The 25,917-nt window shown below is 40.2% G+C and overlaps 2 protein-coding genes across 2 annotated transcripts; both read right to left on the bottom strand.

Annotated features, from left to right (window-relative positions):
* Nucleotides 1–12,813: 12,813 nt before the first annotated feature.
* LOC149452541 (olfactory receptor 11L1-like) lies at nucleotides 12,814–13,575 on the bottom strand. Its single transcript, XM_089689256.1, has one exon. The coding sequence runs from the start codon at nucleotides 13,573–13,575 to the stop codon at nucleotides 12,814–12,816; it is 762 nt and encodes a 253-aa protein (XP_089545382.1).
* A 9,606-nt stretch (nucleotides 13,576–23,181) lies between these two features.
* On the bottom strand, nucleotides 23,182–23,943 carry LOC149452540 (olfactory receptor 10A7-like). The gene has a single exon (XM_089689255.1). It carries the CDS (start codon nucleotides 23,941–23,943, stop codon nucleotides 23,182–23,184), a length of 762 nt encoding a protein of 253 aa, XP_089545381.1.
* Between the last annotated feature and the right edge of the window lie 1,974 nt (nucleotides 23,944–25,917).

Here is a 25,917-nt window from a genome sequence, read left to right as displayed (position 1 = left end):
CTGCAGGTCATCAGGTTTTTATTTTTTGGTGAGTCAGCAGGAGGTGGGCATCATGACTGATGTTGGATTTACAATGAGAGTCATTTTTTGGGGGCTTATATTTCCTTAATAAAGGACTTGTCAATTATTTGGTGTCCTTATTTCTAGGCGACATCTGTGTTTTCTTTTTCATGTGAGGAGGGGTAGAACATGAAGGTTCCTTTATTATTAATGGGGGGCTTCTGAGATTCTGATAAGCCCCCTCCTTCTGAACCAAACAACCACTATCCAGGGTTGTGAGGAAAAGACCCTTGTTCTCATCAACATGGGTCCAAGGTGCTTTGCTGGGGGGATACCCCCTGGCAAGGTCCCCCTTCATGTTAAGGATATGGGGCTTGTTAGGGTTCAGGAAGGATGGTACATACTTTCCCTCCCCCCACCTTTCCCTAATCAGCCAGGCCACATGCTCAGATTAAGGGTCTGCTACGGATTTTTAGGGGAACTTTTTAAATTATTTTTGGCATAGAGTCCCCCTTAAAATCAGACCTAAGGGGTCTGATATGGATTTCCTGTGGAACCTGATACATTTTTCTTCTACCTGGGGTACATCCTTAAAATGCATACCATACTCAAAGGGTCTCATATATATTATGATAGGGGAGTTCTATATATTTTCTTGCCGTAGGATGTGCAACAGAAAAAGTAACGTTCACAAAGAAATAAATGACACTAATTAAATTGCAAACAAATTTATTTTCTGGCTTCTTTGGACACCCCTCCAAATCATTGGATTCAGGTGTTCCAATCCCCTCCATGGACACAGGTGTATAAAATCATCACCTAGGCATGCAGACTGCTTCTACCAACATTTGGTAAAGAATGGGTCGCTCTCAGGAGCTCAGTGACTCCAAGCGTGGTCCCTGGATAGGTGGCCACCTGTGCAATAAGTCCATCCGTGACATTTCCTGGCTACTAAATATTCCACACTCAAATGTTAGTGGGATTATAACAAAGTGGAAGCGACTGGGAACAACAGCAACTCAGCCACCAAGTGGTAGGCCACCTAAAATAACAGCATACCAAGACATTTTGGACAATTTCATGCTCCCAACTTTGTGCAAACAGTTTGGGGATGGCCCCTTTCTTTTCCAACATAACTGCACACTAGTGCATAAAGCAAGGTCTATAAAGACATGGATGAGCGAGTTTGGGATGGAGGAACTTGATTGGCCTGCACAGAGTCCTGACCTCAACCCCATAGAACACCTTTGGGATGAATTAGAGCAGAGACTGCGAGCCAGGCCTCCTCCCCCGACATCAGTGCCTGACCTCACAAATGGCTTTTTGGAAGAATGGTCAAACATTCCCATAGACATGGTCCTAAACTTTGTGGACAAGCATCTCAGAAGAGTTGAAGCTGTTATAGCTGCAGTGGGCCAACTCAATATTGAACCCTACTGACTAAGACTGGGATGTCATTAAAGTTAATGTATATGTAAAGGCAGGCGGCCCAAATATTTTGCCAATGTAGTGTATACTGGATTGGAATTTTGTTTTTATATTAGTAATGGCAGCGATCGGGGACTTAGCAGGACTGTGATAGTACGGCGCGCATTCTGACACTGGCTAACTGACACTGAGGTGACCAGTGACACTAATACAGTGATCAGTGCTAATAAAATGCATTGCCACTGTACTAATGACACTGGGCAGGAAGGGATTAACATCTGGAGCAATCAAAGGGTTAACTGTGTGCCTCAGTATATAAATTGTTTGCTCTGTTTTACTAAAGGATGTGACAATTTTTGTCTCCCTGGTTTGCAGAGAGACAAAAACTGGCATGTCCCCGCTGTCAGTATAGAGATCTCTCTCCTGTCACTAGCTCAGATGAGCGGCATGTCAGAGAGCCAATGACAGCACGGGTAGGAGCATGTGCAGTCCCTAATTAGAAAATCAAAATCATGTATATATACAGTGCATGATTTTGCACAGCTGGACCAAAGAAAAGGTCTGTTCATGTAGTATTATGATGTGAAGTAAGGACAATAATGAGTTAAAGAAACACTCAGGAGAATTCATGAAGAGTGTGTAATACATTCTCTAGAACTATGATATGCTGTCACATGACAAATATCACAGCGGTGACAGATTCCTGTTCCTGTTGGAAGCAAGTGTGAATCTACAGGGTTGAGGAGGCACTACGAGGTTGGACTGTCTATCTGCGTACTCTGGCCTCAGTGCAACTAAGATTCCTCCTGCTGCTATAGCTGTCACACAGACTCCAATTTCCTATCAAGTTCACACCTTGTGATTGACAGAAGGCAGTGGGTGGATCCTTATCCAATAGACATCCTGTTAGTGGCTATAGAATCTTACCACTGCCTGCTGTCAAACACAAGGAGGGAGCAGACCTAATGGGGAACTATTGTCCCAGTTTCCCCATCACACACCTCCTACTGAGTGTCATTGTTTTTTAAGAAACAAACCGTGACAGCTGGGGGGGGGGAAATATGCTGCTCTGGTATACAATGTACAGAGACAGGCACTCTGTCTGTCTCTGTACTCCAATTTATATTTGGTCTGAATTTCCTCTAGTGTTATTACCTACAAACTGGAGGTAATTATTTTTGATTCTGCTGCATCAATAGCAGCACTTCATAAAAATGGTGCTATTAGGAACTCCCCGAATCTGCAGCATGTGTCAGTATACCTACCAATACAAACAGCAGGAAGTTTATAATCTGGTCATTTTAAAGGGCCATAGTGCCAGGAAAATGGTATTAGAGATTTACTGAATTCCACCAACTGCATTTTTTTTCAATTTTCTGAAGTTGGTATTAAGACATTTTTCTGTGATTCAACAAAAAGAGAAAATATCAAAGATCAATACTCCAGTATTATTATTATTATACAGGATTTATATATTATTATTATACAGGATTTATATATTATTATTATTATACAGGATTTATATATTATTATTATTATTATACAGGATTTATATATTATTATTATTATACAGGCTTTATATATTATTATTATACAGGATTTATATATTATTATTATTATACAGGATTTATATATTATTATTATATAGGATTTATATATTATTATTATTATACAGGATTTATATATTATTATTATTATTATTATTATTATACAGGATTTATATATTATTATTATTATTATTATACAGGATTTATATTATTATTATTATATAGGATTTATATATTATTATTATTATACAGGATTTATATATTATTATTATTATTATTATTATTATTATACAGGATTTATATATTATTATTATTATTATTATACAGGATTTATATTATTATTATTATTATAATATAGGATGTATATATTATTATTATACAAGATTTATATATTATTATTATTATACAGGATTTATATATTATTATTATTATACAGGATTTATATGGCACCAACAGTTTGCTCAGCGCTTTACAATATAACAGGAGACAATACAGCAACAATACAGTTCAATACAAGAGGGATATGAGGGCCTGATCCTGGGAGCTTACAATCTCCAGTACCATTTAAAGTGCTTTCAAGAATACACAAACCCAACATATCTCTGGTATATGCCTGCTGTACCGTGTACTTGTATGAAAAAGTATCCTGTTCTCTTTGTATTGCTTCCTTTGTGTGAAATGTGAAATCCTTGGTGGTCCTGCCAGTCCCTCTGCTTTGCTATTAAAAAGAAATTAAAAAACCTGACCACACTAGGCATGAGAGCACAGCATGGTAAGTTCTCTAGCTTTGTTGGAAACTCAGCCTGATCTCCTCCAATGATCAAACCTGTGCAGGCGCACCCTAACTGCACAGCCATTCACCAGGAAGTTCAGTGTGCAGCTGTTTCTCCATGACCACCTCTCTATGCAGCTTATAACAGTGGAAATGTAAATCACTAAAATAGGGGAAAAAGGTATTTACTGTATAATGTTTTTTTATTTCTGTACACAGATGTTTTGCCTTTCATTTTAAACTGTATGGGTTGTTTTAAAAGGTAAGGCTTCACATATACAGTGCTCGGGATAAATGAGTACACCCCAACAGATTTGTCAAAAAACCTTTACTTTACTTTCAAAAGCAACATTTTCTATGGGACACTATACTACAAAATACTCCCACAAATGCCGACCATTGATTGCAAACAAGATTTGTTAGTTTGCATACTCAAAAAAGTATTTTTCCTAACAAATAAATTTAAGACCATGTTGCAAAAATGAATACACCCCAAAGAAAGTCTAACACCCTGGTCACACTGATCCCGAGTTGGAAATCGTGCGACTTACAGTGAAGTCGCACGATTTCAAAGTCGGGTGTCATGCCGATTTGAGGTGCGATTTGCGTACACATCTGACACAGATGTCTATGCAAATTGCACCAAAAGTAGTGCATGCAGTACTTTAGAAAACTGTGCGCCTCCGACCCAGGGGTGGACTGACAACTCATGGGGCCCCCGGGCAATAGGGGATCATGGGGTCCCTGTGTCCTTGCGCACACCCAAAAAAGCCTATGAAATAGCCAATGAAAGGTACCAGAGGCATCTCATGGGCCCCCCTACTGACCCCAGGCCCTCGGGCAGTGCTCAAATGGTCAGTCTGCCCCTGCTCCGACCAAGTCAAACTGCACTGATATGACCTGACCACTGTAATTGCGGACAATAGGCTGTGATTTGACATGCATTTGCAATTCATAAGAAAAATGCACTAATGGTAAATCAAAATAATAAGTGAAAAAAAAGCTGCAAGCTTGTTAAGTGATATTTACCATAGCATACAATATCATTAAACAGAAATGTGATGTGCTTAATGGATATAGAAAACACCAACATAAAAAAAAGTTACAAGATAACAGTGTATGAATGCAAAAAAGTCCATGTAGATAGTCGCAAAGTCCACTGGAAGACAATATAGAGCATTCTATGCCAGTGAGCCAACCTCCACCACCGATATTTCACATAAGGCTTACTGGAACTACAGGTCCCTCGAATTTTAGAAAGGCCATGTGTAGCATGTGTTAAAATACAAATTCACCCCAATGGTACACCTCAGTGACCACCAATGGTTGATGAATGGACACAGGATGCATGTATGCAAGACCCAAACAGCACTCCAAAAGTCACTGCACAGAACACCACTGGTATTCTTGTCCTCGTTGCTGGTGCAACCGGGGAGGGGTGGAGCCTAAACATGGCGGCGACGGAGAGCACGATGTGAGTGCTCTCCGATAACCTCCAAACTGACCATCCCGAGACCCTCATGGTGTGAAGCCCTACCTGACTGAGGAGGGCTCCAAGGGAGGAGAGGCTGGCGCGGTGAAGGGAGTGGAGAGCGGGCACGGACCTCTGGGAGGAGAACACGCTGCAGAGATCCCAGTGCAGCTGTCGGGTTGCCGGGGAATCGATGCAGGGCGGTGTGAGCACGCTGCTCGTCGCAAAGGACTACTGGGAAGCGGGGATGCCGGCCGGTTTCCTGACAGAGCGGCAGTGACACGCCGGCTTCCCCGGCCCTACATGGCTGGAAATCCGTGCGGCTAGAGGATGGCTGATCTGATTTGACAGGGTGCAGCCGGCCCATAGCTGCTTGTACCTCCTGGCTGACTGTTTGATCCTGAAACCCAGAGGAATCCCCCCCAGGACTGAGCAGAAGTGAAGGCCCTCCACACAAGTCTCGAATCTCCGTCCGGAGAAGGGAAGGGTGAGTGAAAGCTGTTGGGGACCTATTGTGGTGTGGACCTCTGAGCGCCATAGACGTCCAAGGGGTGAAGGAGGGGTGGATTCCCATGGGTTAGAAGAGAAGAAGAGAGGAGGCCCAGGTGTTCCAGGAGAGTAAAGAATATAGGAAAAATTTGCAAGTCTATTAAGATATATAGAGGACATGAAGAACAAAGGTCCCAAGGGAGCAGGGCCCAAAGGGTCCCAAACAGGAACAATAAAGAAAGTTACATCATATGGAAATACTACGCCAGAAAGGGCCCAAGGCACAAAGGGAGAAATGGACACTAGTTCAGGAACTAGCCCTAGATTATCATTGGGCATGAATAGCAGCGGTAGCCAACAAACAGTGGATGGCTTGGGAAAAAAAGAATCTGATGGTGAACTACAAATACCAAATAAGAAGGAGATGGTAGAAATGTTTAAAAATTTGGAAAAAATGCTAAAATATGAAATGACAGCTATTCGAAATGATTTAGGACATCTGCTATCAAGAATGGAAGAAACGGAGGAGAAAGTTAAAACTCAGGCCCAGAACATAGATAATCTAAGGGAAAAAATAAGCCAATTAGAAAATAACCAGAAAAAAATGATCTATAGGATGGAAGATCAAGAAAATAAAGAAAGAAGGTGTAATCTTAGAATACGAGGAATCCCAGAGACTGCTAAAGGGGAAATGCTATATGAATTAGTTAAAAAAATCCTAAACTCCACAAGAGACAGACCTGAATCAGACGGGATCAAGTTAGACGGAGTGTTTAGAATAGGAAAGTTCAAACAGGCTACTGAGAAGGAAAGACCGAGGGACGTAATTGTCCAGATCCAAAATTTTGGGGTCAAAGAGATCCCTGAAACCCCTGTTGGAGCAAATGAGAAAACAGAATGTGCAGTATAGATGGGGTACCTCAGCATCTCTAATTGGCTGGAAAAATGGGGTCACAGTGTATTTGAGATTTCCGAAGGATTTAAGAGATTTTTGTGATAGACTGGACTTGCAAAGAATGGAGATAGCTGGGTGGGAAGAAGAAAAAGAAGACAAAAGAAATACAAATGATACTAGAAAAGAGGACTGGCAACATGTCAGGGGGAGGGGGGTGGGAGGCCCCGGGGTTGGGGAGGGAAGAGAGGGAGAATTAAGTAGAAAATGACTTTTTTTTTTTTTTCCTTTTCTTCCTCTCTCGCCCCTGGTCTTCCCCCTCTGGATGTTGAGACCCACTTGGAGGCTTCGGTTAGGGGAGGGAGGTAAAGAGTAAAGATTCTCGCTGAGTCTTGACGATAGAAAGAGGGAATCGGGGGGGTGGAGGAGAGGTGAGCCGTACATAGGCGGAGCTTACTCCCCAAATTTTAAATCAATGGTGGAAATGGATCCACAAATGATTTGTAGGCAGTTTATAGGCCTAAAAATGGGTAGGGGAAAAAGAAGAGAGGGTGTGAGGGGGGGGCTTGGGTGGGGGGAGGGGTGGTGGGGCTAATATTCTGCAAGATACTCGGGCCTAATAGGAGGAGACGAATTAGAAGAGAGAGAGACAGAATCAAGAAGGATGGAAGAAATACAGTTTATAACATATAATGTGAATGGGTTGAATTGTCCTGGGAAAAGATTTAAGTTGTTTAAAGAGTTACATCACAGGGCAACGTCAGTGGTATTTCTACAGGAGACACATTTTGAGATAGAATCAAATGTGAAATTAAAATCCAAATATTACCCAACATGGTATTACGCCGACTCTCCAATCAAAAGAGCAAAGGGGGTGGCAATAGGATTGGCAAAGAATATGAAATTTGAGTTGGAAGATAGAAAGACTGACCCGGAAGGGAAATTCCTGTTTTTGAAGGGTAAACTACAGGGAATTGAATGTACACTAGCCAATATATATTGCCCCAACAAGAAACCTGAGATCTTTTTGAAGGGCTTGCTAAAAAAATTGATAGACTTTAAAAAAGAGCGTTTGATAATAGCAGGAGATTTAAATCTTTGTATGGACCCACAAAAGGATGCAACCTCCCTTGTGCAGAGAGAGGGGGGTAGGTCTCTGAGAACCTTGAAGAAGGCGATCCACGAGTACCAACTGGTGGACACCTGGAGAATGATGCATATGAAAGACAGAGACTATACCTTCTTCTCTAATGCACATGAGATATACTCGAGACTGGATTATATTCTAATAGATCATCAACTCATTGATTGGTTAAAATAGAAATAGAGACAATAACTTTTTCAGACCATGCCCCAGTCATAATAAAAATAGGATGGGGGAAAAGGTGGACGGGAGGTTTAGGATGGAGGTTAAATGAGGCTCTTCTCTTGGATGAGGATATTGTGCAGAAGATCAGGGAAGAGATTAAGGTATATTTCAAGGAGAATGAGACAGAGGAACTATCGACAGCCACAGTATGGGAAAGTCATAAGGTATATATAAGAGGAGTCTTGATTGCGATGGGAGCAAGGAAGAAAAAAGAAAGAAGAGAGAGGGTTAGTGGACTCTTAGGGGAAATCCTGGATTTGGAGCAGATACATAAGAAGAAAATAACAATAGAAACAAGACAGAAGTTAATGGATAAAAGAGACGAATTAGAGAGATTGATGGAAGAGGAGAGGAGAAGAGTATATAACAAAGTATTAAGTGAAAGATATAGATGGGGTGATAGACCAGGAAAATACTTAATGAGAGCCCTGAATAAAAAGAAAAACAGGAATTATATAGAAAAGATAAAAAGCCCTAAGGGGGAGTTGGTCCACTCAACTAAAGAAATCATTAAAGTATTCACGGAGTACTATAGAAAGTTGTATAACATCAGCCACCAAGGTTCACCAAAAGAAATTAGAGAAGGTATTAATGAAAAAAGGATGATATATTTAAAAAATGCGGGATTGCCAAAGCTCAGTGAAACACAATTGAACTCCTTGGACGCAGAAATTTCCCGGGAAGAAATAGAAGTAGCGTTAAGAAGTACAGGGGGAGGGAAAAGCCCAGGCCCGGATGGTTATACAGTTAAGTACTATAAAAAATGTTGTGAAGTACTGTTACCGAAGTTAAAGAAATATATGAATGACTTGGGAGGTGGGATGGAGGGGAGGAGGGAATCCCTTCAGGCCCATATCATTCTCATTCACAAGGAGGGAAAAGATCCTTCTCAGTGCTCTAGCTACAGACCAATTTCATTATTAAACACTGATACCAAGTTGTACGCAAAGGTCCTAGCAAACAGGCTGAAAGATCTAATGCCCAAATGGATCCATGGAGACCAGGTGGGCTTTGTCCCGGGGAGAGAGGGTAGAGACAATGGGTTGAGAACTTTGATGCTTATTCAGAAAAGTAGAAAAGGGAAAGCCCCGGTGGTGCTCTTGTCAATTGATGCCGAAAAGGCGTTTGATAGAGTGGACTGGGGCTTTATGATGGACAACCTGGAAGTGTTGGGGATTGGAGAGAGAATGCGTGAGTGGATAGGTAAATCATATAGGGAGCCCTCCGCAATCATCACGGTAAATGGGGAGAGGTCGGAATCCATTGGGATGTCCAATGGAACAAGACAAGGATGTCCATTGTCCCCCTTGTTATATGTCTTGACATTGGAACCCCTGCTATCAATAATAAGGAATAGTGGAGCGATAAAGGGAATACAGATAGAAAACATAGAACATAAAGTAACGGCCTCTGCGGACGACCTACTGTTTTATGTAGGCAACCCCCGAATAACACTACCAAGTATAATGAAGATCCTGAAGGAATATGGTGAACTATCAAATCTAAAAATTAACCCAACAAAAACAGAGATTCTGAACATTAATATACCAAAGAGCGAAAAAGAAAAGCTACAAAAAGAATTCCCCTTTATCTGGAGAGAAAAAGATATAAAATACCTAGGAAAAAAAATTGCTATCTCATATAAACAACTGTATAGATTAAACTATATTTCTCTGATAAATGAGACTAAGGACGAACTAAAAAGATTAGAAGGAGGAAACCCATCATGGTTAGGACGTATAAACCTAATTAAAATGGTAATTATACCTAAAATACTCTATAGATTTCAAATGATCCCAATCAAACTCCCAGAGGCGTTTTTTAAGATAATGAGAAGAATGTTAACAAGATATATATGGAGGAATAAAAAACCAAGAATATCATATGAAACACTAAGTAGGACTAAAGAGAAAGGGGGGTTGGGACTACCTGATGTCAATAGATATTACAAAGCAGTAATTTTAGCAAGAATTTTTGATTGGACTTTTAACTATAAGGGGAAAAGTTGGGTAAAAATAGAAAATGAATTGAGTGGAATTAATCTGAGTAAGATGCTATGGGTTCCAGCACATTATAGAGGAATTAAAGAAAGCACAAGCACTTACACTTTGGGTGTGCTAAGGATATGGGATAATTTACATAAACACATGAAATGGGAATTCAATTCTATATTAATGCCTCTTGCAAACACAGAGTTCTTCCCTCCAGGAAAAGATGAGATATCAGGGAGATGTTTTAAAAAGGAAGATATCCAATTGAGAGACGTATTGGTAGAGGGGGAATTGAGAACATTTAAAGAATTAAAAGAGAGGGGAGAAGATATGTTTACTAAAATAGATGAGTGGAAATATCAACAATTAAAATGTTTTATTGGAACTCTCCCAAAACCATTGAGATTAAAAAAGGAGTGGAATATGTTTGAAAGGCTATTAGAAACACGTCGAGATGGGAAACACGGTGTCACAAAAATGTATAGAATACTCACAGAATTAGACACAGACACAAAGTTAATTTTTATAACAAATTGGGAAAGAGATATGGAGGTGATGATAGATGAAGATCAACAGAATAAGATATTTAGATTAGTTCACGAGAGTGTTAGTATGAGAGACGTTGAGATTAATTATACATTTTTGACACGATGGCATATTACACCGAGCACTGAGCACAGGATGAGGGAGGAGAATTCAAAAATGTGTTGGAGAGGATGTGGGGAGGAGGGCACGGTGTTTCATATTTGGTGGCAATGTCCAAAAATTCAGGCTTTCTGGAAGACAATAGTCAATTTAATAGAAATAATAACTGGAAATAACATAGGATTAGACCCAACCATGTGTCTCCTACATAATGTTGAGACAACAGTAAATAAATACAAAGAATCAGGAGTATGGTACTACTTAAGTGCTGCAAAAGGGTTGATTCCCAAGTTTTGGTGGAAGACAGAGGTGCTGACAGAGGAGGATTGGATCAATAGGGTAAACGAGATTAGTAGAATGGAAAAATCTTATTATATTCAGGAAGATAGGTTGAAATTATACTACTCGCAATGGGAAAAATGGGAAAAATCAGGATTGAAAGATAAATATAGAAAACTCTAAAATAGGAAGTTATTTAAAGTTATTGGGCCTTGAGAGATTGGAGACCTTACAGAGGGGAGGGAGGGGGGAAGGGGGGGAAAAGGTGGGTTGGGAGGGAAGGGAAAGAAAAGAGGTAAATACAAGGGACAAAGTAGAAATGTATGGATTATTTATATGTATTGTGTCTCTTCTTATGGAATTTTTGTAATAACATGAAAAATTAATAAATATTTAAATTAAAAAAAAGAACACCACTGGTATTGTGATCTTGCTCAAAGTATTCCATGCAATTGCACTCAAAGAGAAAAGAGAAGGAGACCAATGCTCTATATAGTGTAAACCTGACAATAACGTTTTATTAAGAACTAAAATGCACTCACATGTATAAAATAATTTTGTCAGAGATGAAGTTCTCAAAGGTCACGGACGAAACGTGTTGTGGTGGAGCCATACTACATTACATCATCATGCACTGGAAGTGCCCCCAGAGGCGGCATTCGACCTTTTATCCATATGAGTATATTTTTAGTTCTTAATAAAAAGTTCATGCCAGTTTTACACTATATGGAGCATAGGTATATTATTTTTTGTGGTTTTATGTATATGCAGGAAAATTCCACACCACTGAAGGTAGAGAAACAGGAATTTCATAATCAATGATTTATTGTTCACATTGACTAAAATAGTATCCATAAAAACACTGATACATTGTAAGGTTGGTAATATCCATCACAGAGGATGGCCTACAGTATATACACGTTATCAAACATTTAATTTTCAGTGTATTGATAACATTTCAAAAATGCACATAATGTGTAATTCTTTATTAGATATACAGCAACTCTATGGTTTTCTTTTGAAGAGCATCAATATAGTGTAGGTATATAAACAGCCACCTCAATATTAAAAGCTACATTTGTCTTACTCCACAGATGCCAAGCCCAGATGACCAGCTAGTGGCCAGTTACCCATCCTTGACAATACCAATAATCTTACATCAAACATCCCACCTTCATCCCTGTTTAATCTCTTGTTGTATTCAAATTGTATTAGTTAGATGCCCCACCTTGAGTCTGTAAAGTGCCTCACCAATAGTGAGATGGCCTCCAAGTATTTATTTACTATAGCTACTTATATAGTGCTGTCAATTTACGCAGCGCTTTACATATATATTGTACATTCACATCAGTCCCGGACCCTCAAGGGGTGTACAATCTAAGGTCCCTAACTCACATTCATACATACACATACTAGGGACAATTTGGACAGGATCCAATTAACCTACCAGCATGTCTTTGGAGTGTGGAAGGAAACCAGAGTACCCAGAGGAAACCCACGCAGGCACAGGGGAAACATGCAAACTTCAGACTGGTGGTGCCATGGTTGGGATTTGAACCAACGACCCTAGTACTTCCAGATGAAAGTGCTAACCATTTAGCCACTGTGCCGCCCTGCAAGTAAAGGGAATACCGCCAGTCTCTAAAACCTTAATATCACTTTAGACAAAGTACAATATCTCCATCCTCCCCTGGACTGTGGAGTTCAAGGTGGGATGAAGCTTTTATGAGATTCATATTTCTGTACCTTCAAGGCCCTGATAAGAATTGTTAATATGCCCTTGTCTAAGTAGTAGGGATGGTGGTACTATCTCATTAGAGGGAATAGGATATGGATGTTATCTGTTAAATTTAGCTTAGCACAGTACAGTGCCCACACCACGTCTTTAATATGACCTATATTCTGGCCATCTAAAATAAATAAAAGAACATTAAATATGTAATGCTTTAAACAGCTTTTTCTTTAATGTATCTTTGATTTCCTGGTTCTTTAGGGCATATATCAAAGGATTTAACAATGGTGTCAAGACTATGTACAGAACTGAGCGGACTTTGTTAACATTTGAGGAGTAGGTTTGTGAGGGATCGCTGTATATCGTGATTATGGTCAGGAAGTAAGTGCACACCACAAGTAGGTGGGCACTGCAGGTAGAGAAGGTCTTCTGCCGGCCTTGAGCTGAAGGGATTTGAAGGATGGTGATAAGAATACGGATATAAGAAGATATGATGAACAGGAATGGGAGAAGAACTACATGGAGTGAGGCTATGAGCGCTTCTGTCTTCACGATAGATGTGTCTGAGCAGGAGAGTTCTAATAATGGAGCAAGATCACAGAAGAAGTGGTCTATGATATTTGGCCCACAAAAATTCAGTTGATGCATGAGAATCGCAGGTAAAGCTGCCACAATTAAACTTGTAAGCCATGAAGCTGTAATGAGACATTTTTGGAGCTTAATGTCCATAATTTGGGAGTAATGCAATGGTTTACAGACAGCCAGATAACGATCGTAAGACATCGCCGTCAGGAGGAAACATTCCATGCTGCCAAGTGCTCCATAGAAGTAGAACTGGGCAATGCATGAAATTAAGGAAATCGCTTGCTTTCCATGTACAATGATAGCCAACATGTTGGGCACCACATTTGTCGTAAAAATGATGTCTGACAAGGCCAGGTTGGACATAAAAACATACATAGGGGATTGGAGATTTTTGTATAAACACACCAGCATTATAATTAATACATTTCCACTCACTGTTGATAAATAAAAAATAAAGAAAATAAAGAAGAGGGCAATTTTTAAATTACGATGTCCTTCAAAACCAAGGAGGAAAAAATCCTTTACTATTGTGTTATTTGTCATCCTTATTCCTTAGAAGGAAAAATAAAAGCAATTTAAAGTCAGAATGATAAACATTATAACAAATATTGCTCAGAATAAAAATGAGCAAACTCCTATAATATTATGGTGTTGCGTGCAAGAACATTCTTTAACAAGTACAGAAAATACCTGTTGATCTTGCCAGAAACTCAGCTTCATTGTCACTTCTCATGAGCTGATCTGAAAGCCTCATCTGCTCTCCTTACTTTCTTTTGTAACCACTTCAGCCCCAAGCCATTTCTTGCACTACTAGTTTACAAGTAGAGATGAGCGAATTATTCAAAAATTCGATTCGGCTGATTCGCCGAATTTCAGGAAGAAATTCGATTAGATGCGAATTAATTCGCTACGAAGTTAACTTATAAAAAGGGTTTCTAGGCTTCAGAGAGCCTTTAAATTAGTGCAGAACACTGTACCTTTAATTTAAATGCCCTTGGAGATGAGGAAGGAGAAGGAGAAGGAGAAGGATGAGAAGAAGGAGAAGGATGAGAAGAAGGAGAAGGAGAAGGATGAGAAGAAGGAGAAGGATGAGAAGAAGGAGAAGGATGAGAAGAAGGAGAAGGAGAAGGAGAAGGATGAGAAGAAGGAGAAGGAGAAGGATGAGAAGATGAGAAGGAGAAGGATGAGAAGAAGGAGAAGGAGAAGGATGAGAAGAAGGAGAAGGAGAAGGATGAGAAGAAGGAGAAGGATGAGAAGAAGGAGAAGGATGAGAAGAAGGAGAAGGAGAAGGATGAGAAGAAGGAGAAGGATGAGAAGAAGGAGAAGGATGAGAAGAAGGATGAGAAGAAGGAGAAGGATGAGAAGAAGGATGAGAAGAAGGAGAAGGATGAGAAGAAGGAGAAGGATGAGAAGAAGGAGAAGGATGAGAAGAAGGATGAGAAGAAGGAGAAGGATGAGAAGAAGGAGAAGGAGAAGGATGAGAAGAAGGAGAAGGATGAGAAGAAGGAGAAGGAGAAGGATGAGAAGAAGGAGAAGGATGAGAAGAAGGAGAAGGATGAGAAGAAGGAGAAGGATGAGAAGAAGGAGAAGGATGAGAAGAAGGAGAAGGATGAGAAGAAGGAGAAGGATCCATTTATGGAAACAAATAGATACAATGTTTCAACCGCTGTATGGAGTGAATGTCACAGAACTGTCAGAAATAGCGGAGCTCTGCAGATACACTTAGAGGAGCTCTGCAGATACACTTTTTGCCGGCTTGGAATTATTCTTATTTTCATCCTACTTCTTCTTCTTCATCCTCATCCTCTTCTTCTTCTTCTGAGGATGAGGATGAGGATGAAGAAGAAGAAGAAGAAGAAGTAGGATGAAAATAAGATTAATTCCAAGCCGGCAAAAAGTGTATGTGCAGAGCTCCTCTAAGTGTATCTGCAGAATAGAGGAGCTCTGCAGATACACTTTTTGCCGGCTTGGAATTCTTCTTATTTTCATCCTACTTCTGCTTCTTCTTCTTCTTCATCCTCATCCTCATCCTCTTCTTCTGAGGATGAGGATGAGGATGAAGAAGAAGAAGAAGTAGGATGAAAATAAGAATTCCAAACCGGCAAAAAGTGTATGTGCAGAGTTCCTCTATTTCTGACAGTTCTCTGACAGCTTCTTCACATGTACAGCGGTTGAAACATCTGTATCCTAAATGGAAACTAATAGATACAATGTTTCAACCGCTGTACATGTGAAGGAACTGTCAGAGAAATGTCAGAAATAGCGGAGCTCTCTGCAGGGACACTTTTGCCGGCTGATCGGGAAAAATCCGATTCGCGCACCCGAAGTAGGCAAATATTCGGATTCGACGCGAATCGAATTTTTCCTGAAATTCGTTTCGAATTCCGGTTCGCCTGGTTCGATTCGCTCATCTCTATTTACAAGTTTAAATCCGTTTGTTTTTTTTCATTCGAAAATTACTATTTCTAGAACCACTAAACAATATATATATATATATAACATTTTTAGCAGAGAACCTAGGAAATAAAATGGCGATCATTGCAATTTTTTATGTCATGCGATATTTGCACAGCAGTCTTTCAAACACAATTTTTTGCAAAAAACACAAAATCTGATTTTAGATATGCTTTAAAATTGCGCACGCCAGTACCATGGCAACACATGGCGTACATTTTACTATCCATAGGTAATGCTTGAAAAGCCTTTACAGGTTACCATTTTAGATTTACAGAGGAGGTCTAGTGCTAGAATTACTGCCCATGATCTGACAATCACGGTGATACCAAACTTGTGTGGGACGATTGCGCTCGAATGGGACCGACGTGTGTCATCGCTTCTGGGTTACCATAGTGAAGACCCAATCAAAGCCAATTCTGCATTGGACATTTACTGCCCTGGGTCCAAAGTCTAATTTTAATGAATATACAGTTCCTATGTGACCCAAAGGAGCCAATCTTTGCCTAATTGCGTAGCAAAAAATTATAATGTTACTCTAACGGACAGCAACGTGTTTTCCTGGCACGGGTTAAATTGGTGCAATCTATTTCAGATTGCAAGGGCATTCACTTTGACCCTAGCTGTCGTAAGAATTACCTGCACATCTTGCAATGATGTTCTGTGTTAGACAGTCAGTTCTTGGATGGAATTTGCTGGGCAGGCCAGTCCTGGACAAATGATCAGTCTTTTAAAACCTACAAGAAAAAGAGAGGAAGGCACCTCTAAGTGCAGTATTGACAATTTGTTTAGTAAACAATGGATAAATTGCACTTACAAGACAAATAGTTAAAAAGACTCATCATGTGATGTATTAAGATCCAGGTGGGACATCCAGCCGTCCAGCAGCAAACTCTGTCTATAGGATCAGGAAGTAGAGTCCAGGATGTGCCTGTGCATCAAAATGAAGCTTGGAGAGCAGAGTCGGATGTAAGAGGTGAAGGAGGCGGTAATGCATTTTGGAGCATTTCAGAGCATGCTCATTACCGCCCCCTTCACCTCTTACATCCGACTCTGCTCTCCAAGATTCATTTTGATGCACAGGCACATCCTGGACTCTATTTCCTGATCCTATAGACAGAGTTTGCTGCTGGACGGCTGGATGTCCCAACTGGATCTTAATACATCACACGATGAGTCTTTTTAACTATTTGTCTTGTAAGTGCAATTTATCCATTGTTTACTAAATAAATTGTCAATACTGCACTTAGAGGCGCCTTCCTCTCTTTTTCTTGTTACTGCATTAGAGCCTTGCTTCCACTCTAAGAAGAGCTGCCTCAGTGTTACTGATCCCATCCATCCATCTATCCCTGATATCCATCTGGTACCTTTTTCCTACAGCTACAGAGTTTGGGCTCCAAGAAGCGCGCCCTATATGATATACATTTTAAAACCTACACCACATGTAGGTGATTTTCCTTACCACAGAATGATTGATTTAAAAAAAAATGTGCTGATCTTTTAAAGTCTTCTATCACACCTATAGGAATCCACAATGTTCTTTCTGAGGGCCTCAGAGAACTCTTTTGTTCTTAGCATAATGGCGCCATCTAATAGCATCTACATGTTATCTGTAACAGCAGTCCTTGAGTCTGGTTTGCATGCCTTTGTGATGATAGTTCTTCACAAAGAATTGGAGAAATGATTGTGATCTTAAAAATTCACTCTATTTATAGTATTCAGAGCCATGCATGATACCAATGATATGATACCAATGGGACACCAAAGCCCTTGATGCTTCTTTTCCTTTGACTTTCTTCATTATAGCAAAAACAAACAACATTATTATTTTTATTAGTATAATTTGGAAAAAAAAGAAGTTTTTTTTTTATGTAAAATAGTAATCAAATTGAAGCAGAAATAAATTAAAAAATAAATAGCTAGTCATGATAGAGAAAAGAAAATGTACTCAACTTGTCTCCAGCACTGTCTTCCACAGAAACTCTATTATGCCTTCAGTCCACTATTTATGAGCTCAGGCTGTCATGGACAAACCTGCTTGGATGTGTTTCCATGTCACCATGGGCTTACAGAACAACAATAGTGTGAACGCAGTGCTGACGTCATAATGACTGATTTCTGCAGTATGGAAGGCTGCCCATGGCAGCAAGTACAGAAAGACTGGATGATATTATGCTGCTCAACTCTGCTGCCTCATTGACATCTCTGTTTATTTGATGTCTCCTACACTCCCCTAAGGTTTCCTAAACTACCCCAATGTTTCCTCTGCTTCTATGTCTCCTTCATTCTGCTAATGTTTCCTACACTAGATCAATGTTTTCTCTGCTTCCATCTCCTCTGTTCTCCTAATGTTTTTTCACACTACCCCAATGTTTCCTTAGCTCCTCTGTCTCCTCCACCCTCCTGATGTTTCCTACACTACCCTAATGTTTCTGACACTTCTCTGTTTCTTCCATTTCTCTGATGTTTTCCTACACTACCTCAGGGTAGATATATAAACAGCCACCTCAATATTAAAAGGTACATTTGTCTTACTCCACAGACGCCAAGCTCAGATGATCAACTAGTAACCACAAGGAATATCCTTTTCCAGTTCCCCATCCTTGACAATACCAATAGTCTTACATCAAACATTCCCTTTTGAGGACCAAGGGAAGTATTTGTCCAATGTTTTTAATTGCGTGTATCATCTGATTAGGAACTTAAAACTCTTTTCTTTTTTTTTTTTTGAGTCAAAATATTAGTTCTTATCAACAAACAACAAATGGATCTAGCTTTTTGCCAATTATTTCATGAAATGGCTTAGTTACAGCAACTGAAGTGTACGAACTTTAAAAACAAAAAAATTGATTCTTTTGGCGTTCCAAAATCTTACGGTCCTCAAAGGGTTAATCTCTTGTTATATTCAATTTGTATTAGTTAGATGCCCCACCTTGAGTCTGTAAAGTGCCTCTGTGGTGGCTCACCAATAGTGAGATGACCTTCAAGTATTTATTTATTTCAGGTACTTATATAGTGCTGTCAATTTATGCAGTGCTTTACATATATCATTCACCTCAGTCCCTAACTCTCAAGGGGTATACAATCTCAGGTCCCTAACTCACATTCATACATACACACACTAGGGACAATTTAGACAGGATCCAATTAACCTACCAGTATGTCTTTGGAGTGTGGGAGGAAACTGGACTACATGGAGTAAACCCACACAGGCAGAATATGCAAACTTCAGGCAGGTGGTGCCATGGTTGGGATTTGAACCAACGACTATAGTACTGCCAGGTGGAAGTGCTAACCATTTGGCCACTGTGCTGCCCTGAAGGTAAAAGGAATACCGCCAGTCTCTAAAACCTTAATATCACTTTAGGCAAAGCAGAACATCTCCATCCTTCCCTGGACTGTGGAGTTCAAGGTGGGATGAAGATTTTATGAGATTCATCTTTCTGTACCTTCAAAGTTCCGACAACAATTTTTTAATATGCTTTGTCTAAGTAGTAGGGATGGTGGTACTATCTCATTAGAGGGAATAGGATATGGATGTTATCTGTGAAATTTAGCTTAGCACTGTACAGTGCCCACACCACGTCTTTAATATGACCTATATTCTGGCCTTCTAAAATAAATAAAAGAACATTATTTATGTAATGCTTTAAACAGCTTTTTTTAATGTATCTTTGATTTCCTGGTTCTTTAGGGCATATATCAAAGGATTTAACAATGGTGTCAAGACTATGTACAGAACTGAGTGGACTTTGTTAACATTTGAGGAGTAGGTTTGTGAGGGATCGCCGTATTCAGTGATTATGGTCCCCTTCACCTCTTACATCCGACTCTGCTCTCCAAAATTCATTTTTGATGCACAGGCACATCCTGGACTCTACTTCCTGATCCTATAGACAGAGTTTGCTGCTGGACAGCTGGATGTTCCACCTGGATCTTAATACATCACACGATGAGTCTTTTTAACTATTTGTCTTGTAAGTGCAATTTATCCATTGTTTACTAAATAAATTGTCAATACTGCACTTAGAGGCGCCTTCCTCTCTTTTTCTTGTTACTGCATTAGAGCCTTGCTTCCACTCTAAGAAGAGCTGCCTCAGTGTTACTGATCCCATCCATCCATCCATCTATCCCTGATATCCATCTGGCACCTTTTTTCTACAGCTGCAGAGGTTGGGCTCCAACAAGCGCACCCTATATAATATACATTTTAAAACCTACACCACATGTAGGTGATTTTCCTTACCACAGAATGATTGATTAAAAAAAAAAAATGTGTTGATCTTTTAAAGTCTTCTATCATATCTATAGGAATCCACAATGTTCTTTCTGAGGGCCTCAGAGAACTCTTTTGTTCTTAGCATAATGGCGCCATCTAATAGCATCTACATGCTATCTGTAACAGCAGTCCTTGAGTCTGGTTTGCATGCCTTTGTGATGATAGTTCTTCACAAAGAATTGGAGAAATGATTGTGATCTTAAAAATTCACTCTATTTATAGTATTCAGAGCCATGCATGATACCAATGATATGATACCAATGGGACACCAAAGCCCTTGATGCTTCTTTTCCTTTGCCTTTCTTCATTATAGCAAAAACAAACAACACTATTATTTTTATTAGTATAATTTGGAAAATAAAGATGTTTTATTTTTTATAAAATAGTAATCAAATTGAAGCAGAAATAAATTAAAAAATAAATAGCTAGTCGTGATAGAGAAAAGAAAATGTACTCAACTTGTCTCCAGCACTGTCTTCCACAGAAACTCTCTTATGCCTTCAGTCCACTATTTATGAGCTCAGGCTGTCATGGACAAACCTTCTTGGATGTGTTTCCATGTCACCATGGGCTTACAGAACAACAATAGTGTGAACGCAGTGCTGACGTCATAATGACTGATTTCTGCAGTATGGAAGGCTGCCCATGGCAGCAAGTACAGAAAGACTGGATGACATTATGCCCCTCTCACCTCTGCTGCCTCATTGACATCTCTGTTTATTTGATGTCTCCTACACTCCCCTAATGTTTCCTAAACTACCCAAATGTTTACTCTGCTTCTATGTCTCCTTCATTCTGCTAAAGTTTCCTACAATAGATCAATGTTTTCTCTGCTGCCGTCTCCTCTGTTCTCCTGATGTTTTTTACACTACCCCAATGTTTCCTTAGCTCTTCTGTCTCCTCCACCCTCCTGATGTTTTCCTACACTACCTCAGGGTAGGTATATAAACAGCCACCTCAATATTAAATGGTACATTTGTCTTACTCTCCAAATGATTAAATAGTAACCACAAGGAATACCTTTTTCCAGTTCCCCATCCTTGACAATACCAATAGTCTTACATCAAACATCCCACCTTTAATCTCTTGTTATATTCAAATTATATTAGTTGATTAGATGCCCCACCTTGCGTCTGTAAAGTGCCTCTGTGGTGGCTCACCAATAGTGAGATGGCCTCCAAGTATTTATTTATTTCAGGTACTTACAGGTGAAACTCGAAAAATTAGAATATCGTGCAAAAGTTCATTTATTTCAGTGCAACTTAAAAGGTGAAATTAATATATGAGATAGACTCATTACATGCAGCAATTATTGCCTCAATGCGGCATGGCATGGAAGCTATCGGCCTGTGGCACTGCTGAGGTGTTATGGAAGACCAGGATGCTTCAATAGCGGCCTTCAACTCTTCTGCATTGTTCGGTCTCATGTCTCTCATCTTTCTCTTGGCAATGCCCCATAGATTCTCAATGGGGTTCAGGGCAGGCGAGTTTGCTGGCCAATCAAGCACAGTAATCCCACGGTCATTGAACCAGGTTTTGGTGCTTGTGGCAGTGTGGGCAGGTGCCAAGTCCTGCTGGAAAATGAAGTCAGCATCCCCATAAAGCTCATCTGTGGAAGGAAGCATGAAGTGCTCCAAAATCTCCTGGTAGACGGCTGCGTTGACCCTGGACTTAATGAAGCACAGTGGACCAACACCAGCAGATGACATGGCTCCCCAAATCAACACAGACTGTGGAAACTTCACACTGGACTTCAAGCATCTTGCAGTGTGTGCCTCTCCATTCTTCCTCCATACTCGGGGTCCTTGTGCCTCTCCATTCTTCCTCCATACTCTGGGTCCTTGGTTTCCAAATGAGATGCAAACGTTGCTCTCATTAGAAAAGAGGACTTTGGACCACTGAGCAACAGACCAGGTCTGTTTTTTTTTAGCCCAGGTAAGACGCTTCTGACGTTTTTTGTTGTTCAGGAGCGGCTTGACAAGAGGAATACGACATTTGAAGCCCATGTCCAGTATTCGCCTGTGTATGGTGGCTCTTGATGCACTGACTCCAGCCTCAGTCCACTCCTTGTGAAAGTCCCCAACACTTTTGAATGGCCTTTTCCTAACAATTCTCTCCAGGCTGCGGTCATCCCTGCTGTTTGTGCACCTTTTTCTTCCACACTTTTCCCTTCCACATAACTTTCTATTAATGTGCTTTGATACAGCACTTTGGGAACATCCAACGTCTTTTGTAATTACCTTTTGAGGCTTTCCCTCCTTATGGAGGGTGTTAATGATGGTTTTCTGCACAACTGTCAGGTCAGCATTCCTACTGAACCAGACTGGGGGACCATTTAAAGGCTCAGGAACCCTTTGCAGGTGTTATGGCTTAATTAGCTGATTAGAGTGGGACACTTTGAGCCGAGAATATTGCACCTTTTCACAATATTCTCATTTTCTGAGATTGTGGATTTGGGGTTTTCATGAGCTGTAAGCCATAATCATCACAATGATGACAAATCACGGCTTGAACTATCTTGCTTTGCATGGAATGAGTCTATCTCATATATTAGTTTCACCTTTTAAGTTGCTGCACTGAAATAAATAAACTTTTGCACGATATTCTAATTTTTCGAGTTTCACCTGTATATAATGCTGTCAATTTATGCAGTGCTTTACATATATATTGCACATTCACCTCAGTCCCTAATCCTCAAGGGGTGTACAATCTAAGATCCCTAACTCACATTCATACATACACATACTAGGGACAATTTAGACAGGATCCAATTAACCTACCAGCATGTCTTTGGAGTGTGGGTGGAAACTGGAGGAAACCCACACAGGCAGAACATGTAAATTACAGACAGGTGGTGCTGTGGTTGGGATTTGAACCAATGACCCTAGTACTGCCAAGTGGAAGTGCTCACCATTTAGCCACTGTGCTGCCCTGCAAGTAAAGGGAATACCGCCAGTCTCTAAAAACGTAATATCACTTTAGACAAAGTAAAGCATCTCCATCCTCCCCTGGACTGTGGAGTTCAAGGTGGGATGAAGCTTTTATGAGATTCATATTTCTGTACCTTCAAAGCCCTGATAACAATTGTTAATTAGCCCTTGTCTAAGTAGTAGGGATGGTGGTACTATCTCATTAGAGGGAATAGGATATGGATGTTATCTGTTAAATTTAGCTTAGCACTGTACAGTGCCCACACCATGTCTTTAATATGACCTATATTCTGGCCATCTAAAATAAATAAAAGAACATTATTTATGTAATGCTTTAAACAGCTTTTTCTTTAATGTATCTTTGATTTCCTGGTTCTTTAGGGCATATATCAAAGGATTTAACAATGGTGTCAAGACTATGTACAGAACTGAGCGGACTTTGTTAACATTTGAGGAGTAGGTTTGTGAGGGATCGCTGTATATCGTGATTATGGTCAGGAAGTAAGTGCACACCACAAGTAGGTGGGCACTGCAGGTGGAGAAGGTCTTCTGCCGGCCTTGAGCTGAAGGGATTCTAAGGATGGTGATAAGAATACGGATATAAGAAGATATGATGAACAGGAATGGGAGAAGAACTACATGGAGTGAGGCTATGAGCGCTTCTGTCTTCACGATAGATGTGTCTGAGCAGGAGAGGTCTAATAATGGGGCAAGATCACAGAAGAAATGATCTATGATATTTGGCCCACAGAAATTCAGTTGATGCATGAGAATCGAAGGTAAAGCTGCCACAATTAAACTTGTAATCCATGAAGCTGTAATGAGCCATTTTTGGAGCTTAATGTCCATAATTTGGGAGTAATGCAATGGTTTACAGACAGCCAGATAACGATCGTAAGACATCACCGTCAGGAGGAAACATTCCATGCTGCCAAGTGCTCCATAGAAGAAGAACTGGGCAATGCATGAAATTAAGGAAATTGCTTGCTTTCCATGTACAATGATAGCCAACATGTTGGGCACCACATTTGTCGTAAAAATGATGTCTGACAAGGCCAGATTGGACATAAAAACATACATAGGGGACTGGAGATTTTTGTATAAACACACCAGCATTATAATTAATACATTTCCACTCACTGTTGATAAATAAAAAATAAAGAAAATAAAGAAGAGGGCAATTTTTAAATTACGATGTCCTTCAAAACCAAGGAGGAAAAAATCCTTTACTATTGTGTCATTTGTCATCCTTATTCCTTAGAAGGAAAAATAAAAGCAATTTAAAGTCAGAATAATAAACATTATAACAAATATTGCTCAGAATAAAAATGAGCAAACTCCTATAATATTACGGTGTTGCGTGCAAGAACATTCTTTAAAAAGTACAGAAAATACCTGTTGATATTGCCAGAAACTCAGCTTCCTTGTCACTTCTCATGAGCTGAACTGAAAGCCTCATCTGCTCTCCTTCGTTTCTTTTGTAACCACTTCAGCCCCAAGCCATTTCTTGCACTTTTGGTTTACAAGTTTAAATCAACAATCTTTTCTTTTTTTTTGCTCGAAAATTTCTTTTTCTAGAACCCCCAAGCACTGTATGTATATATATATATGTATATAGATAGATAGATAGATAGATAGATAGATAGATAGATAGATCTATATATATAGTATTTTTAGCAGAGAACCCAGAGAATAAAATGGCGATCATTGCAATTTTTTATGTCACGCAGTATTTGCACAGCAGTTTTTCAAACACAATTTTTTTGCAAAAAATACAAAACACGATTTTTAGATATGCTTTAAAATTGCGCACGCCAGCGCAATGGCAACAAATGATGTAAATTTTACTATCTATAGGTGACGCTTAAAAAGCCTTTACAGGTTACCATTTTAGATTTACAGAGGAGGTCTAGTGCTAGAATTACTGCCCATGATCTGACAATCACGGTGATACAGCTGTCCTGCCCTTAAAAAACACACACCTGTTTTGGGTTTACTGATTCAAGAAGCACTGTCTGATGTGAACCATGCCTCGCAGAAAAGAGCTCTCAGAAGACCTACGATCAAGAATTGTTGACTTGCATGAAGCTGGAAAGGGTTACAAAAGTATCTCCAAAAGCCTTGATGTTCATGTGTCAACAGTAAGACAGACTGTCTACAAATGGAGAAAGTTTAGCACTGTTGCTACTCTCCCTAGGCGTGGTCGTCCTGTAATAATGACTGCAAGAGCACAGCGCAGAATGTTGTATGAGGTAAAGAAGAATCCCAGAGTGTCAGCTAAAGACCTACAGAAATCTCTGGCACATGCTAACATTTTTGTTGACATATCTACAATAAGGAAAACATTAAACAAGAATGGAATACATGGGAGGACACCACGGAGGAAACCATTGCTGTCCAAAAAGAAGATTGCAGCACGTTTGAAGTTTGCAAAAGAGCACCTGGATGTTCCACAGCACTACTGGCAAAATATACTGTGGACAGATGAAACCAAGATTGAGTTGTTTGGGAAGAACACACAACACTATGTGTGGAGAAAAAAAGGCCCAGCACACCAACTGTAAGGGACCGCCCGGCGGTACCACTAGCACTCCACTGATCGGATGTTCCCAGCGCACGGAGTCTAAGCCCCAGAGTACTTGTTCACCAGGGCCCCTGATGGTGGGGATGGACTTGGAGTACCCCAGGACCAGGTCGTGACTACTGAGGACACCCGTCAGTGGTAGGGGTATTCGCCAGGGGCTCCCACGGGAGAGAGCCAGGTATGAGGAGGTCTGGAGACCCCGTAGAGAGGGACGGATGGATGGATGGCTGAGCAGGAGCAGGGTCATACAAGCCGGGTCGGTAACTATGGGGACGGTGCGGTACAGAGCAGCGGGCAGAGAATAGTCGGGTCACACGCCAGGTCAGCAACAGCAGGTCAGATCCAATAGGGGGCATTCAGGAGAGAGGTCAGGCAAGCAAGGGTCAAGAACAGGAGAAAACAGCAAGGTCAGGGCACAATCCGGGTCAGCAACTTACTTCAAACAGGTTCACAGGTTCACAGGATACAAG

This window comes from Staurois parvus, unplaced genomic scaffold, assembly GCF_062004578.1.
Source record: "Staurois parvus isolate SC_StPar_1 unplaced genomic scaffold, SC_StPar_1.0 ptg000470l, whole genome shotgun sequence".
NCBI lineage: Eukaryota > Metazoa > Chordata > Amphibia > Anura > Ranidae > Staurois > Staurois parvus.
This window is presented reverse-complemented; position numbering and strand designations above follow the sequence as displayed.